This window comes from Xiphophorus maculatus, chromosome 7 (assembly GCF_002775205.1).
Source record: "Xiphophorus maculatus strain JP 163 A chromosome 7, X_maculatus-5.0-male, whole genome shotgun sequence".
NCBI classification, from domain to species: Eukaryota; Metazoa; Chordata; class Actinopteri; order Cyprinodontiformes; family Poeciliidae; genus Xiphophorus; species Xiphophorus maculatus.
This window is the reverse complement of record NC_036449.1, coordinates 27,301,148-27,313,156: the sequence shown is the minus strand read 5'-3', so window position 1 is coordinate 27,313,156 and position 12,009 is coordinate 27,301,148. Positions and strand designations below refer to the sequence as shown.

At 39.9% G+C, this 12,009-nt stretch overlaps 1 protein-coding gene across 1 annotated transcript; it reads right to left on the bottom strand.

Annotated features, from left to right (window-relative positions):
- Positions 1-88: 88 nt before the first annotated feature.
- Positions 89-11,629, bottom strand: tspear (thrombospondin type laminin G domain and EAR repeats). Its single transcript, XM_023337161.1, has 14 exons — positions 11,573-11,629; positions 11,342-11,503; positions 11,023-11,255; positions 10,851-10,941; positions 10,627-10,780; positions 7,524-7,655; positions 7,064-7,181; positions 6,856-6,970; positions 5,588-5,768; positions 3,621-3,673; positions 3,350-3,526; positions 1,174-1,352; positions 584-685; positions 89-492 (listed from the first exon to the last, which is right to left on the bottom strand). The coding sequence occupies exons 2-14, from the start codon at positions 11,495-11,497 to the stop codon at positions 339-341; spliced, it is 1,845 nt and encodes a 614-aa protein (XP_023192929.1). The 5' UTR covers positions 11,498-11,503; positions 11,573-11,629; the 3' UTR covers positions 89-338.
- Between the last annotated feature and the right edge of the window lie 380 nt (positions 11,630-12,009).

The following is a 12,009-nucleotide window of genomic DNA, read 5'->3' as shown; positions in this document are numbered from 1 at the left end:
ATAATGTCCTGCTTATTCAGAATGGATTTTTTTTATAGATCTATTAATTTATATCTGATTTTCTGTCAAATAAAACTGTTGTTAACCTACCAATAACTGCTGGATATATATTAGAAGCATAAAAAATGCTGTGTGAAAAACATTAAGAATAAATCTGCAATCTGGATCAGTTCTGTCTGCAGAGCTTATCATAATTTAGTTTGTTTAACAAAGTGCTTCTTTTACAAATAAAGTATTTTTTCTTCAGAGTTTGAGGTTGTAGCTGAAAGAGAGGAAACTCCTCCTGAAGCCCCGCCCTCAGTGAGGTGATGTCATCAGCCGGATCCAATCAGAACCTCTCAGTACGTTCTGAGTCTGAAAATCTTGCTGAGCCTGGAGGTGGCGCTGGAGTAGATGAGGAAGGAGCCCTGCTCAGTGGTGAAGTGTTCCCAGTCTCTGCAACCAAAGGTGGGAAGACTGTGGACCGGGACGAAGCCCTCGTAGCCCTGCCACCTGGAAAACACACACACACACACACACACACACCGCTGGTCACATGAAGTCAGAGACAAACCCTGCGCAGGTATGGATGAAATTCACTCACCTGTAGACGACGCTGTTCACGGAGTACGAACTGCCATCATAAGAGTTCGCCACAACCAGGAACTTCTCGTCTCCGATGGTGAAGAACTCCCAGTCAAGAGCGCTGAACACAAAAACAGTCATAATCAGCCAGACTTTATAGGGTTAATTATCTTTTTTCTTTTTAGACGTTAATAGAAGAATACTAGTTCCACCATTGGCAGATTATTATAACATAACATTTTCCCATGCTATAAGTGAAAAACTCTGCCAGTGGAAATAATACTTTTTAAAAATCAACGTTAAGGAATTATTTACTTAAAACCACGTCCTCATATTTTGCTGAAAAAGTACTTATAAAATAGTTTTGTCATATTTAAAGTGTACTAAAACAATTGTACTAGAAACAAGACAGAAATACTTGGTAAGGTTTTGTGTAATGAGCAGGTAAAAAACAGCCAAAGAACAAATAGTGAAGAAATAATGAACACTAACAAATAAGAAAGAGAACAGGTAAAAAATGGTAATAAGGAGCGATGTGCAAAGCTTGAATTTGTAATAAACAGACAAAGATTAGGTAATGACAAGAGGAAGCAGATTTGGTGGGCTGACCTGTGAGTCGGGATGTCCTGGAAGCGGAGGAAGGTCTGGGTGAACATGTTCAGCTCGTACACGGTGGAGTTGATGTTGTAGGTACTCTGGGATTTCCTGGAGAACCGCTGACTGTTGGCAACGGCGAGGAAGAACCTGCCGTCGATCTGGAACGTCTCCCAATCCGTCGCTCCAACCGTCTGCGAAGGGATGAAGGGAATATTTTATTGGGAAGTTTTCTGATTTGAGGCGAAACGTCACCGATGAGATGTAGGGTTGGGTGATTAATCGCTAAAATTGATTGACTGAATTTTTGGTTTTTGAAGATTAAATTTTTGGAATATCTGGATTTTTGATTTTAAATACATGAGTCACGTCATCTTTGATAAGCGTGTTTTTCTACTTCTATTTATTTGGACTTTGAATCAGGGTCAGGCTATGAAATTTTAGAATTTTATGAGAACTCCACACAGTAGTAACAAAAAATTAAATTGAGGAATGTTGAGAATCTAGTGAAGTTATACTTTGTTATTGGTTTTACATTTAATATTTAATGCCTAATAGAAATACTTAATCTTTTAACATATTTTGATTGAATTATTATCAGTAGCTGGAGTGTGAATTGATTACACAAGAACTGTGTCTATTTAGAAAAAGAACTACTGGAACTGAAGTCGTCACAGCAGATTCTGTTAACTTTTTTAAAATTTAAAGCAACTCTTTTCTTGGAATTTAAAGTATTTTTTTCTGGTAAAATAACATTTTTGTTATTTAAATCACTGAAAATATTTTTGTTCATTTGTAATTTTTTTAAAAAAGAAGAGAGAATAGAAAATGAATCAAAATCAGAAAATTGGGACTTGTACGGGGGAAAATAAAAAAAATCTGATTTTATTTCTAATTAGTATTTCCTTCCTGAAATCAAATGTTAGACAAGCTGATGCAGGTTCCTTAAGCAAACAGGAGAGGGAAGCTGATTGTAGGTGTTTGTAAGGAAAAAGTGACTGATTAAAACAACTACAGCTCATCATATCATTATGGGAAAATAACACATTTATTTAATCTGAGAGAAAAGCTGAAAAAAGTCCCTGGGAACACAAGAAACTGGAATTTTGTTATAAATTATATGGATAAGATCCATCCAGTTTTATTAAAATCACATCTGAGAAGCTTTATAAGCTTTAAACATTTGACTTTTTGCATATATGTCATTCATGTTTGATTGCAAAACTGATGCAGAATCTTTTTCTCAGGTAGTTTGGATATTTTAATTAGAAAAAACAATATTTTCTTTATTTTTTCAGAAATGCTGTGACGCTTGAATTTCTTGTGTAAATCAATGAAATGAAAACTAATCTGTATATGGCTGTTCAGAAATATGAGTATCAGAGAGAGATGTTGTGTTTTTGGTAATAATGTGTCACCTGTGTGCTACTGGAAGAGGTTAAATTACACAGCAGGAGGATTTAATGTGTTTTTGCGGTTTTAAAAATGCAGTAAAAGTCTCTCTTTAGTCTTCAGCTGGAAAATCCCCTCTCCCCTCTCATTAATTACTCACTGCTGGTTTCCTGAACTTTCCTTTTCATCATCACCAGCAGCCACAGATTAAAATGTATTTCTATAAATCTGCTGCTGATTTTTATGTTTCTGTTTCATGTTCTGACTTCTGTCATCGCATTAAAACGTTTTACTGCAGCTTGAGGAGGTTTATTATAGACGGACTGAAGGAAAAACAGCCAGCTGCTGCTGGAGTGGAGGCCCAAATACCAGCAAGTGGTTCTTCAAGGTGCTCCAGAACAAAACAGGTTTTTAAAGGAACCTGATTTTTTATTTTTATCTGTTTACTGAAGTTCAGATCTGGACTTAAACCTGTTCGTTGTAACTGGATTTATGTATAAACTGGATCAGAATCGGACTTCTGGAGAGTTGAAGAACAGGCCGTGCCTGACAGTCTAAACACAGGGATTAGGCTAAACTCTTACTTGCTCCAATCAGAAGCAGCCTGTGTGTGATGTCACTCAGTATTGTTGTGTTTTTGTGTAATCACATTATCTGTCACAAGAAACTCATTAAATTAAACAGTTTTGTGTCTGAACTCCACCACTAGAGGGTGCTATAGGTAAAAAGTTGTGGTGGATTTCATTCCAAGTCAGATGCTGACTGCAGCCCTGATCCAAGGCCATGTCTCAACACTGACCGTGATGTTCTGGTAGCTCCGGAAACACCCGTCCAACCAGACGTAGATGGTGGAGCTGATGGTGGTGTTCTGACCGTTGAAGGTGTTCGCCACCACCAGGAAATGATACGGGCCGATGGTGAAGAACTCCCAGTCATAGGCTCCAGACGTGGACAGAGTCTGGTTCACCTCAAACAGCTGGAGGACAGCAGGACAAAAGGACAAAGATCCCAAACATGAATATAGAGTGTTGGACATCTTCTCCTGTTGACTTCAGGCCACTGAATCTCACCTTTGTGTCAGGGTTCCACCTGTAGATCACACTGTGGATGTTATGGTTGGAGTCTTTGGCTGAGGACACAGATAGCCATAGATTCTCATATTAACAGCTGAAGACAAACTTTTCGCCCTCTTGTGGTTAATAATGGTAAAAGTCTGTCTTTAAAACTTTAAACCATTTATTTTTCTGTTATGATCTATTGTTGTACAAGTGTATGTTATAAAAAGTTGTTAAAAATAATTTTCCATGTTAAAAACAACTTTCAAATTAACTTTCCATCTCAGCATAGAAAACAGAAATGTTCACAAATCATTGTTTCCAAGTCCAAATCAGGTTCCAAGTCTTTAAGGGGAAAGTGTAAGTGAAGTCTCACTACTTTAAAAGGGAAATCTAAGTCAAGTCTCAAGTCTTTAAGGAGCAAATTCAAATTCCTAAGACTTTTATGGGTTTATGGTACAAGGTATTCAAATCTTTCAGGTCCAAGTCCAAGTCAAGTCTCAGTTCTTTTCTGGAACAAGTCCATGACATGTCTCAGTTTTTCGGGGGCAAGTTCAAGTCAAGTCCCAAGTCTTTAAGGCAGATGCTTTCGTTTGACTTCTCCTGCGGCTACTATCCAGTGGCTTGTCACCATCAGCGTGTGAATATGTGCGTGAATGGGTGAATGACTGAATGTAGTGAGAAGCACTTTGGCGTTCTCTGGACTTGGTAAAGTGCTATGCAAGTTTATCACAGCTGCTTCATTTCACTCTTCATTTCATGAGATAAAAACTATAAAAGAAAAACTAGGCCTCGAGTCTCAGACCAGGAGTCCAAGTCAAGTCTCAAATCTTAAGGAAAAATTTTAAGTCAAGTCTGAAGTCTTATTTTTGTGATCTGAGTGCAACTCGAGTTGCCATCTCTGATAGGGCGTGCCCCAAGGCCAAGTACTCGGTCCTCTTATCTTTGGAGGGTCATGGTCTGGTCTGGTTTCATCATATCTCACATATGCAGATGATATTCAGCTGTATTGACGATTAAAATCTGTATTTTATCTTACCTCTTTAACATTCACACACGTGAGGGGATCAGATAAAAAACCCCAACTAAGATTATCCTATCGATTGTCACAGTTTGTCCATCATCAAAAATCAACATGAAACCTTCACTGCTAAGAGGAACAAATAGCAGGAGTTGTGTCTTCCCTGTAATTCTCATGAACCTTCTGGATGGAACATTGACTAGTTTGTGGTTCTGTGTTAACAAAACTATCTTACAATGATGGTTGGTATCTTAACTGGTAGTACTGGGACTCTTTCTGGAGTTCAAATTGAACTGAAGCTTTCTCAGACTGTGTGCAGATGAGTCTCAGACGGCGTTCTACAGTTTATGATCTGATCCCAGTTCACCTGCATTCTTTCCTCTCAGATCACAAACAATCTCTTTGGGCCAGTGAGTTTGTTTTTATCTCTACAGGAAACATTTGAGATGGAGGTGTGTTTGAAGTGGCTGCAGGTCCATAAGCAAGGAGATAGCAGCGCTCTCTGAACTCTAAAGTGTTTTACCAGCTGAAAAACCACGACTTTCCTCACATCAAATAGTTGTGTTTTAAAGCTCTTAACAAACGAACTTGCCGCAGAACGATCAGCATCTCTGATCCTGTTACAGTTCACCAGAGACACAGGAACCTGACCACACTGCAGCTTGTTATTTAACACGTCTGATTACAGAGGGCTCAGGGATATAACATGTTTCAGAAAATGCTCTGATGAAGAAATAAAATGTGCTTCATGTCAGTACAGTCATAACAGCGATAAAGATGCAGAAATTATTCTATTAACAGACTGATTCCTATAACAGACTGACTAATGTCCCTAAAATCATTGTCTTCTTGTGTTAGAAGTGGGTAGTTACCTCCAAAGATAAGACTAAAGCCATTATTGCTTCATCAAACTGCCTCACATGAGGGAAACTTTATTTTTGGATGTTTTGCTCCAGCTCACCTCGCATGTGATTGGCCACCACCAGGAAGCTGTTGTTGTGGATCTGAAAGGCCTCCCAGTCCCGAGCAGAGTGGGTCTCCAGAGTCTGATAGCGAAGGAAACGTTTCTGCCGACGATTCCACCGGTAGATGGTCGACAGCTCAGGTTCTGTCTTCTGCATGTCCGCCACCACCAGGAAAACCTGAAGGGTGCAGAAAGCAAAACATGATCTGTTGCACAACTATTATTTGTCTGCATTAAAGATTATTTAATACAATGCCTGATTATCTAGCGTCTTCTCTAACCAGTTCCTTCCAACGTTTTGGTGAGTTATATCATTCACTTTTGGCGAATTTGTCTCTGCCAAATAAACCAGTAAGGATGATGGTTTCAACTCCAAGCTTTGTCTTTTGTCATGAAGCACAAACCAGTTTAAGCTTGGGCTCTGAATATATTTGGAGAACTACCACTTCGTCTTTAATGTCAAGTAAAATTAAATATTTTTGACCCAATTTTTGACCCACAAATATACACAAGCCCATTGTTTGTGTACATTTGACAATCGATAATAAAAAAAAATGCCTATAGGCGTTTTATAGTTTGGTCACCACGTCCACAGCTAAGAAAACAGTCTAGGAACTCAACTTAATCTTGGGAAAACATTAAACCTTTGGTGGGAGGTAATTAAAAGACCCCAGGTGAACAAGATTCTCCCTGAGACATGAAAAATGTAGGTAAAACCCCCGCAAAGGAGTAAAAAGAAAAACAAAACCATCAGAGCCACTCAGGGATTATAAAACAAAAAATCAGATTCACGCAAGGAAACGTGGATCCATCCAATGGATTTGAATTGACTAAAGAACCGGATGGAACCAGAACTCCAGCACAAACACGGATCTGTGGTTCTTTGAATTAAAGATCCTTCCTCTCTCCGATCCTTACGTTCAGTCGAGGTCTGCTGGTGCACAGCTGCTGTGAATACCTGCAGAGCTTTGTGTTAACACCTGTGCTCCTCTAAGAGCAAACACGCCAACACAATGAGAACACAGGAGGCCTGAACACACCTTCACAGGTCACATGATCACAGGTCACATGATCACAGGTCACCCAAAGAAGCATCAAACTCTTTCTGGGACCAGGTGAGGCAGCAGAACCTTTACAATCTTGACTTCTGGAGACTATTTTACACATTAGGTCTATTTTCATGACCTTAGATTAGGTTTCTACCACAACACTCTTCTCGAACTTGACATTACCACGGACAACTGTTGTGTTTAAGTGACTCCCACCTTGTCATCGATGGTGAAATATTTCCAGGCTTGAGCTTCCTGAGTGCTGGCGTTCTGATATAGCTGGAATGACCCATTAATCCATTTGTAAATACCAGAACCGGGTCGGGAATCCCTGTAAGAACAGACAAAACTGTTACCATGAAGATTAAAGACCTTCAGTTTCTTGAGACCTGATGTGAAGGGGTTCTGGTTCTGGTTCTGGTACCTATTGGCTGCAGCCATGAACAGGCCTTCAGACGGGATGGAGAAGAGCTCCACATCCAAGGTTTCTGAGCGGGTGTAGAGGTCCTGGTAGTCCTCCACATAGTCCAGACGCTCTTTATCTGCAAAGAAGACCGATTTACTTGATTTAGATTATTAAATTAGAGGACCTCAAAGACTAATCATTAAGCAAATAATAATTCATGACGTGTTAAATAACTAGGGTCGAGACTTAATTGTGCTAATTTTAATTAAAAAAAAAAGATAAATAGGTTTTGGCCGGAACCTTTCTATTCACGCGTTTCTGGTAGGCCCGTAAATCTGACGCACAGCTGAGGTACTCCAACAGCAGCAATGGATGACAAAGCAAATTGGAATCATTTTCATGATTCCAATTTGTGCAAATCTAAGGTAAATGGAAACAAAGGTAGTGTGAGGCTCTGTGAAGTGTCATCCAGTCTCACCCTGCATGAGCGTCCTCCACATCATCCCGTCACAGATGAACAGACCTTTCTTCCGAACGTTGAACCACAGCTGACCTTTCTCTGGGCCTGAACATGGAGGACGATCGCCTGCAGTCACTCTGGCCTCGGCCTCTGAAAGAGAAACATAACAAGAGGTAAAATCTGGTGCAGAACTAAACCCAAAGAACATAAATCTTTAATAACTTTCCATTGAAACTATGATGCCGTGAAGTTTTTCCATTTTTCAAGGTTCCCATATTTTCTCTGAACATCTAAAAACTGTTCTATCATTGAGGATGTGAAGTGTCCCATTCTTCTTCTTCACACCTTCATGAGTTCAACAATTCAAAGAAGTTATTGTCTCATCTTTCATTTTCTATATTCTCCAGCGTCCTCTGCTAGAAACAGATTAGGACAATAACCAGGTCAGACCTTTGTAAAGGACCGGAAAATGTAGTTTTCTATCAACTTAGTGAAAAATACAATGACGTCTGTGGTCTGGCCTTAATGTCTTAATGTCGTATATGCTTCTCCTAAAACTCTGGCTGAAATTTCTGCCATCACAGAGGATGAATTGAGCTTTTGAAAGCTCAACAACAACAACAACACACACCGACACAGAACCTGAAGGGAGGAAGTTGTTGCTGCTGACAACAACTTGAATGATACTTTTTCTCTTTGTTTTATTTCAACAAGATGATCTGTTTCACCACAATCTGTGCTCCCATGGCGTATCACGCCATAGTATTTTTAAATTAAAATAAATAAATGTCAAACAAACCATACAATATGGCCTAATTGCAGCATTATTGCCATGCAAGAAGGTCCTGGGTTCCTGGGTCCTGGGGTCTTTCTGCATGTTTTAGAATAGGAACCTTCTGGTGAAAGTTGTTTTTCTTATACTGGTAACCAGCCCATTTCTGTTTCAGACTCAAAGATGGATCATTGGAAGTACATCCCTGTAAGTTAAGAGAAATGCACAGTAGGGTTCCTACAGTCCTCTTAAAATTTCCTTTATATTCCTTGAATGCTTTGTTGATATTCTGCTGTGTAGAATAAGAAAAATGCAACCCACCTCCAGTCTTTCTTTCAATAACTTGATTTATTAGCTGGAGGACCTCTGAACATCTCTGTGACACAAGAAATTGTGAGTCACAGTAACATTTTTAGACTGTATTATTTGCCCTAATTTTTCCCAATCCAATTGTTTTCCAAAACATTTCCAAGCCTGAAATGCGGGACTGTATTGTCGTGCTGCCTCTCATAAAATAAACCCTTATTGCGCTGCGTTCCAACTCTCTGTGGGCTGAGGTTTTTCTAGGATTGGGTGTGTTTTTAGTTGTAAAGCTGAGGGTGGATTAAACTCTTTCACGGATCATAAAAACGTGATCTCTGGTAGCGTTCCCTTTAGAAATCTGAGGTCAAGTTCAGGCGACGGCAGCTTGCACGGCTCGCTCAGCTGCAGGCAGGTACATAAATTAAGACGCACGTCGGGCGGCTTTATATAAACCATGAGTCATGATGAGTCTGACAGGATCGGTGCTGAACTTCAATCAGCTGAACTTTATTAACTCTGTCATCATGAACCTGGAAGAAAAACCCGTGAAGATGTCTGAAATATGTCTGTGATCGTTATTGACTAATCAATCAAGGAGATTCATCAACTGAGACACAACCGAGCTGAGATCAGACAGATAAAAAAAAAAAAAAACAGAAAGGAAAGGAAAAGGTGAGACTGCTCCTCAGCAGACGTCCTGACCGCGGTACCTGTACTTGTCCTCACCCGCCTGTTGCCACGGAAACACACATCAAACAGAGGGACAAACCTTCAATTCGTACTCAGCTCTACTAAACCAAAAATATCTGCCCTAAAATATCCCTGAACCAGAAGTACATCCAGGAATCCTTAGCAGACACCCAGCTTCAGCAGAACTACAAATCCCAGCAGGGTCGGTGTTTCCCACAGATGTGATAGAAGAACCTGAAACTGATAAACAAACCGTTCTTCGTGCTGTCAGTGTGGAGCTCAGGTTACTGAATCACTGATGCCATCACAACTCCAGGTTTACACCACAAACACGCCACAGTGAAAGTATGGAAACAGTGAGGACAAATATTCAGCTTCTCAGTCTAAACAGGTGAGACAGGTGAGTTCGGTTCCTCCTGGATCTACACTAAACATCTGCAGGCATCAGTGTTTCCAACATTGAATCAAAATAAAAGTTTGATAGAAGAGTTTTTAAAGATGCTGTCACAGTTTCCTGTCTTGCTCTTTATGCTGCCTTATTGTTTCTTGTGTTTGGTGGATGGAAATCAAAGAAATTAAGGATTTTTTGTAGAACATCAAGTCCTGTGATTATTTGAATTAGTTGATTGTGTGTGCTCTTAGATGAATAGTGCATGTTTATTAGGATCAATTATGTGAACAATTATTATTCGGAGTCTGGATATTACTTTTGTTTTGTTATTTTTAACTGACTGGAAGTTTAACTGACTGTAAAAGTAATTAATCCCCAAATCAAGTTTCTCCTTCAGATAAATGTCGAAATTGGTTCTCTAGAATGCCACTTTTATGTTTTTTTTGTGATATTTTTTGTGTAAATTTGTTTAACTCAGCAACATTCTGCCTAAACCTGTTTCAGTTCGCCTCACTAAGGACAGAAAATACAGAGCAATTGGTGCTTCACATGTTCCAACAACAGTCTCCAACAACACAGACAAAAGTTGCTGGACTTGTCACTAGTCACTATTTTAGTCACTAGAGGGTCTGAAAAGTCACCAAATATAGGAAAAAGTTGTTAATTTAGCAAGAGTACATCTTTAGCTACACTTCAATCTCAATCAGTGCTCTTTAATGGACTGATTGTTATTAGGATAATTAATCAGAACCTGTCAGTTTCAAGCATTCAGCATGCTGAAATGAGAGAATCTTCATCAGCGTAGACAAAGCATTAGATGCTTAGATGTTGGATCATGGCCACCGTATTTGGTGCTATAATTGAGGGTCAAAACTTTAAACTGCATCAAGGTTTTTTCTGTTGTGATATGAACTGATATGCTGATTTTATAAAGATCTGTATGAGCTGCTGGTTTTTCTTCTTACCGTATGGATAAACTGAGCCCTTCTGGTCCGGTTGGAGCGGGGAGGTCTTGAGGACCTGCGGGACAGAGAGCTCTGCCAGACTGGGTTCAGAGTTGGGACAAAGTCTGGGCGTCGCGTCTGAGCCTGGAAGAAGAACCAGCTGACGAAGTAGACCCTAAACACAAAAGAACCAGTGTGATTCTAGACGAAAAACTATCTGGTTCTGATTCTGATCATAGACTCACAGAGAAGCGGCCCCTCCAGTGGCCCCTGCTGCCAATGATGAACATGGACCCTCTGGTGTTCAGAGTACTGGGGAAGGTCCGGACCTGCTTACTGAAAGACAGGAAACCAGTTAATAAAGCTGACAGAGTTTTAATCCAGTATACTAATGGCAAGTTCTCTAAAATGACTCACATTTCCACAGGTGGTCCACAGTCAACGGTCAATGTGGCGTAAGGACCGGTCACAGCCAGAACCACAGTGTGCCATCTGTTGTCGTCCAATCTGACATTTTTAAAACTGATCCTTCTCCGCCCTCCACCACCAGGGGGCGACGTCAGAAGGTGAAGACGGTTCTCAGAGACACGCAGCCCCAGCAGCAATGACTCAGATCCCTCCTTCATCACAGAGAAGATGTACTGATTCGTCTAAAAACGGAGAGAAAGAAAGCAGGTAAGACGGTTCTGAGATGGACTAGAGAGGACCGGATCAGTTCAGATTCTGTTATGTTTACCTTCTTCCTCAGTCTCTGTATCTTCATGGTGGCAACCAGTGAGAACTCAGAAGGAAAATAGTCACAGTTGGTGAATATCTGTGAGGCGGTAAAACTCAGAGCAGTCGGTACGGTGCCGGTTAGCCTGATACCTCTGGACCCTCTGGACTGAACCATCTGCACCTGTTAACACAGAACATTGGTCATATAAATGTGTTTAAGCTCCTTCATCTGTTTCTTCTGGCTTCCTACCTGAGTGGGCGTGGCTTGTCCTAGGCGTGGCAGGGCTTTGGACAGGAGGTCAATAGGTTGCAGGTCTGAGGGGAAAACATGGTGTTAGTCGGATCTGGAGCTGAGATTCACTCAGAAAAACAGGAAATCTTTCAGAGGATTGCTGCTGATTAAAACAAAACATTTCTCATTACACAATCAAAAAGTACCAGCAATAATTTGAGTTGCTAAACCTGTCATAAGAGGAATGAGATGGTAGTTCAATTCTCAAAGTCATATTTTCACAATGTTATTCATTCATTTATAAATGTCATAGTTTCAAATAAATATTTAATTAGAACACTAAATATTTATCTTGATAACTAAATATTTTTTGGAAGCTAAATATTTAGCTTGCTTGCTAAATATTTAGTTTGAAGCTAAATATTTACATTCCCTTTGGTTAGCAAATTAAATAT

Bases quoted from the DNA above. Each gene is read 5' to 3' on its own strand.
- tspear (XM_023337161.1), bottom strand. From the start codon at position 11,497: ATGGTTCAGTCCAGAGGGTCCAGAGGTATCAGGCTAACCGGCACCGTA. The intron at 10,781-10,850 runs GTGAGTCTATGA...TTTTGTGTTTAG, and splicing joins ACTGGAGGGGCCGCTTCTCT to GGTCTACTTCGTCAGCTGGT. The intron at 1,353-3,349 runs GTCAGTGTTGAG...ATCCCTTCGCAG, and splicing joins GGAGCTACCAGAACATCACG to ACGGTTGGAGCGACGGATTG.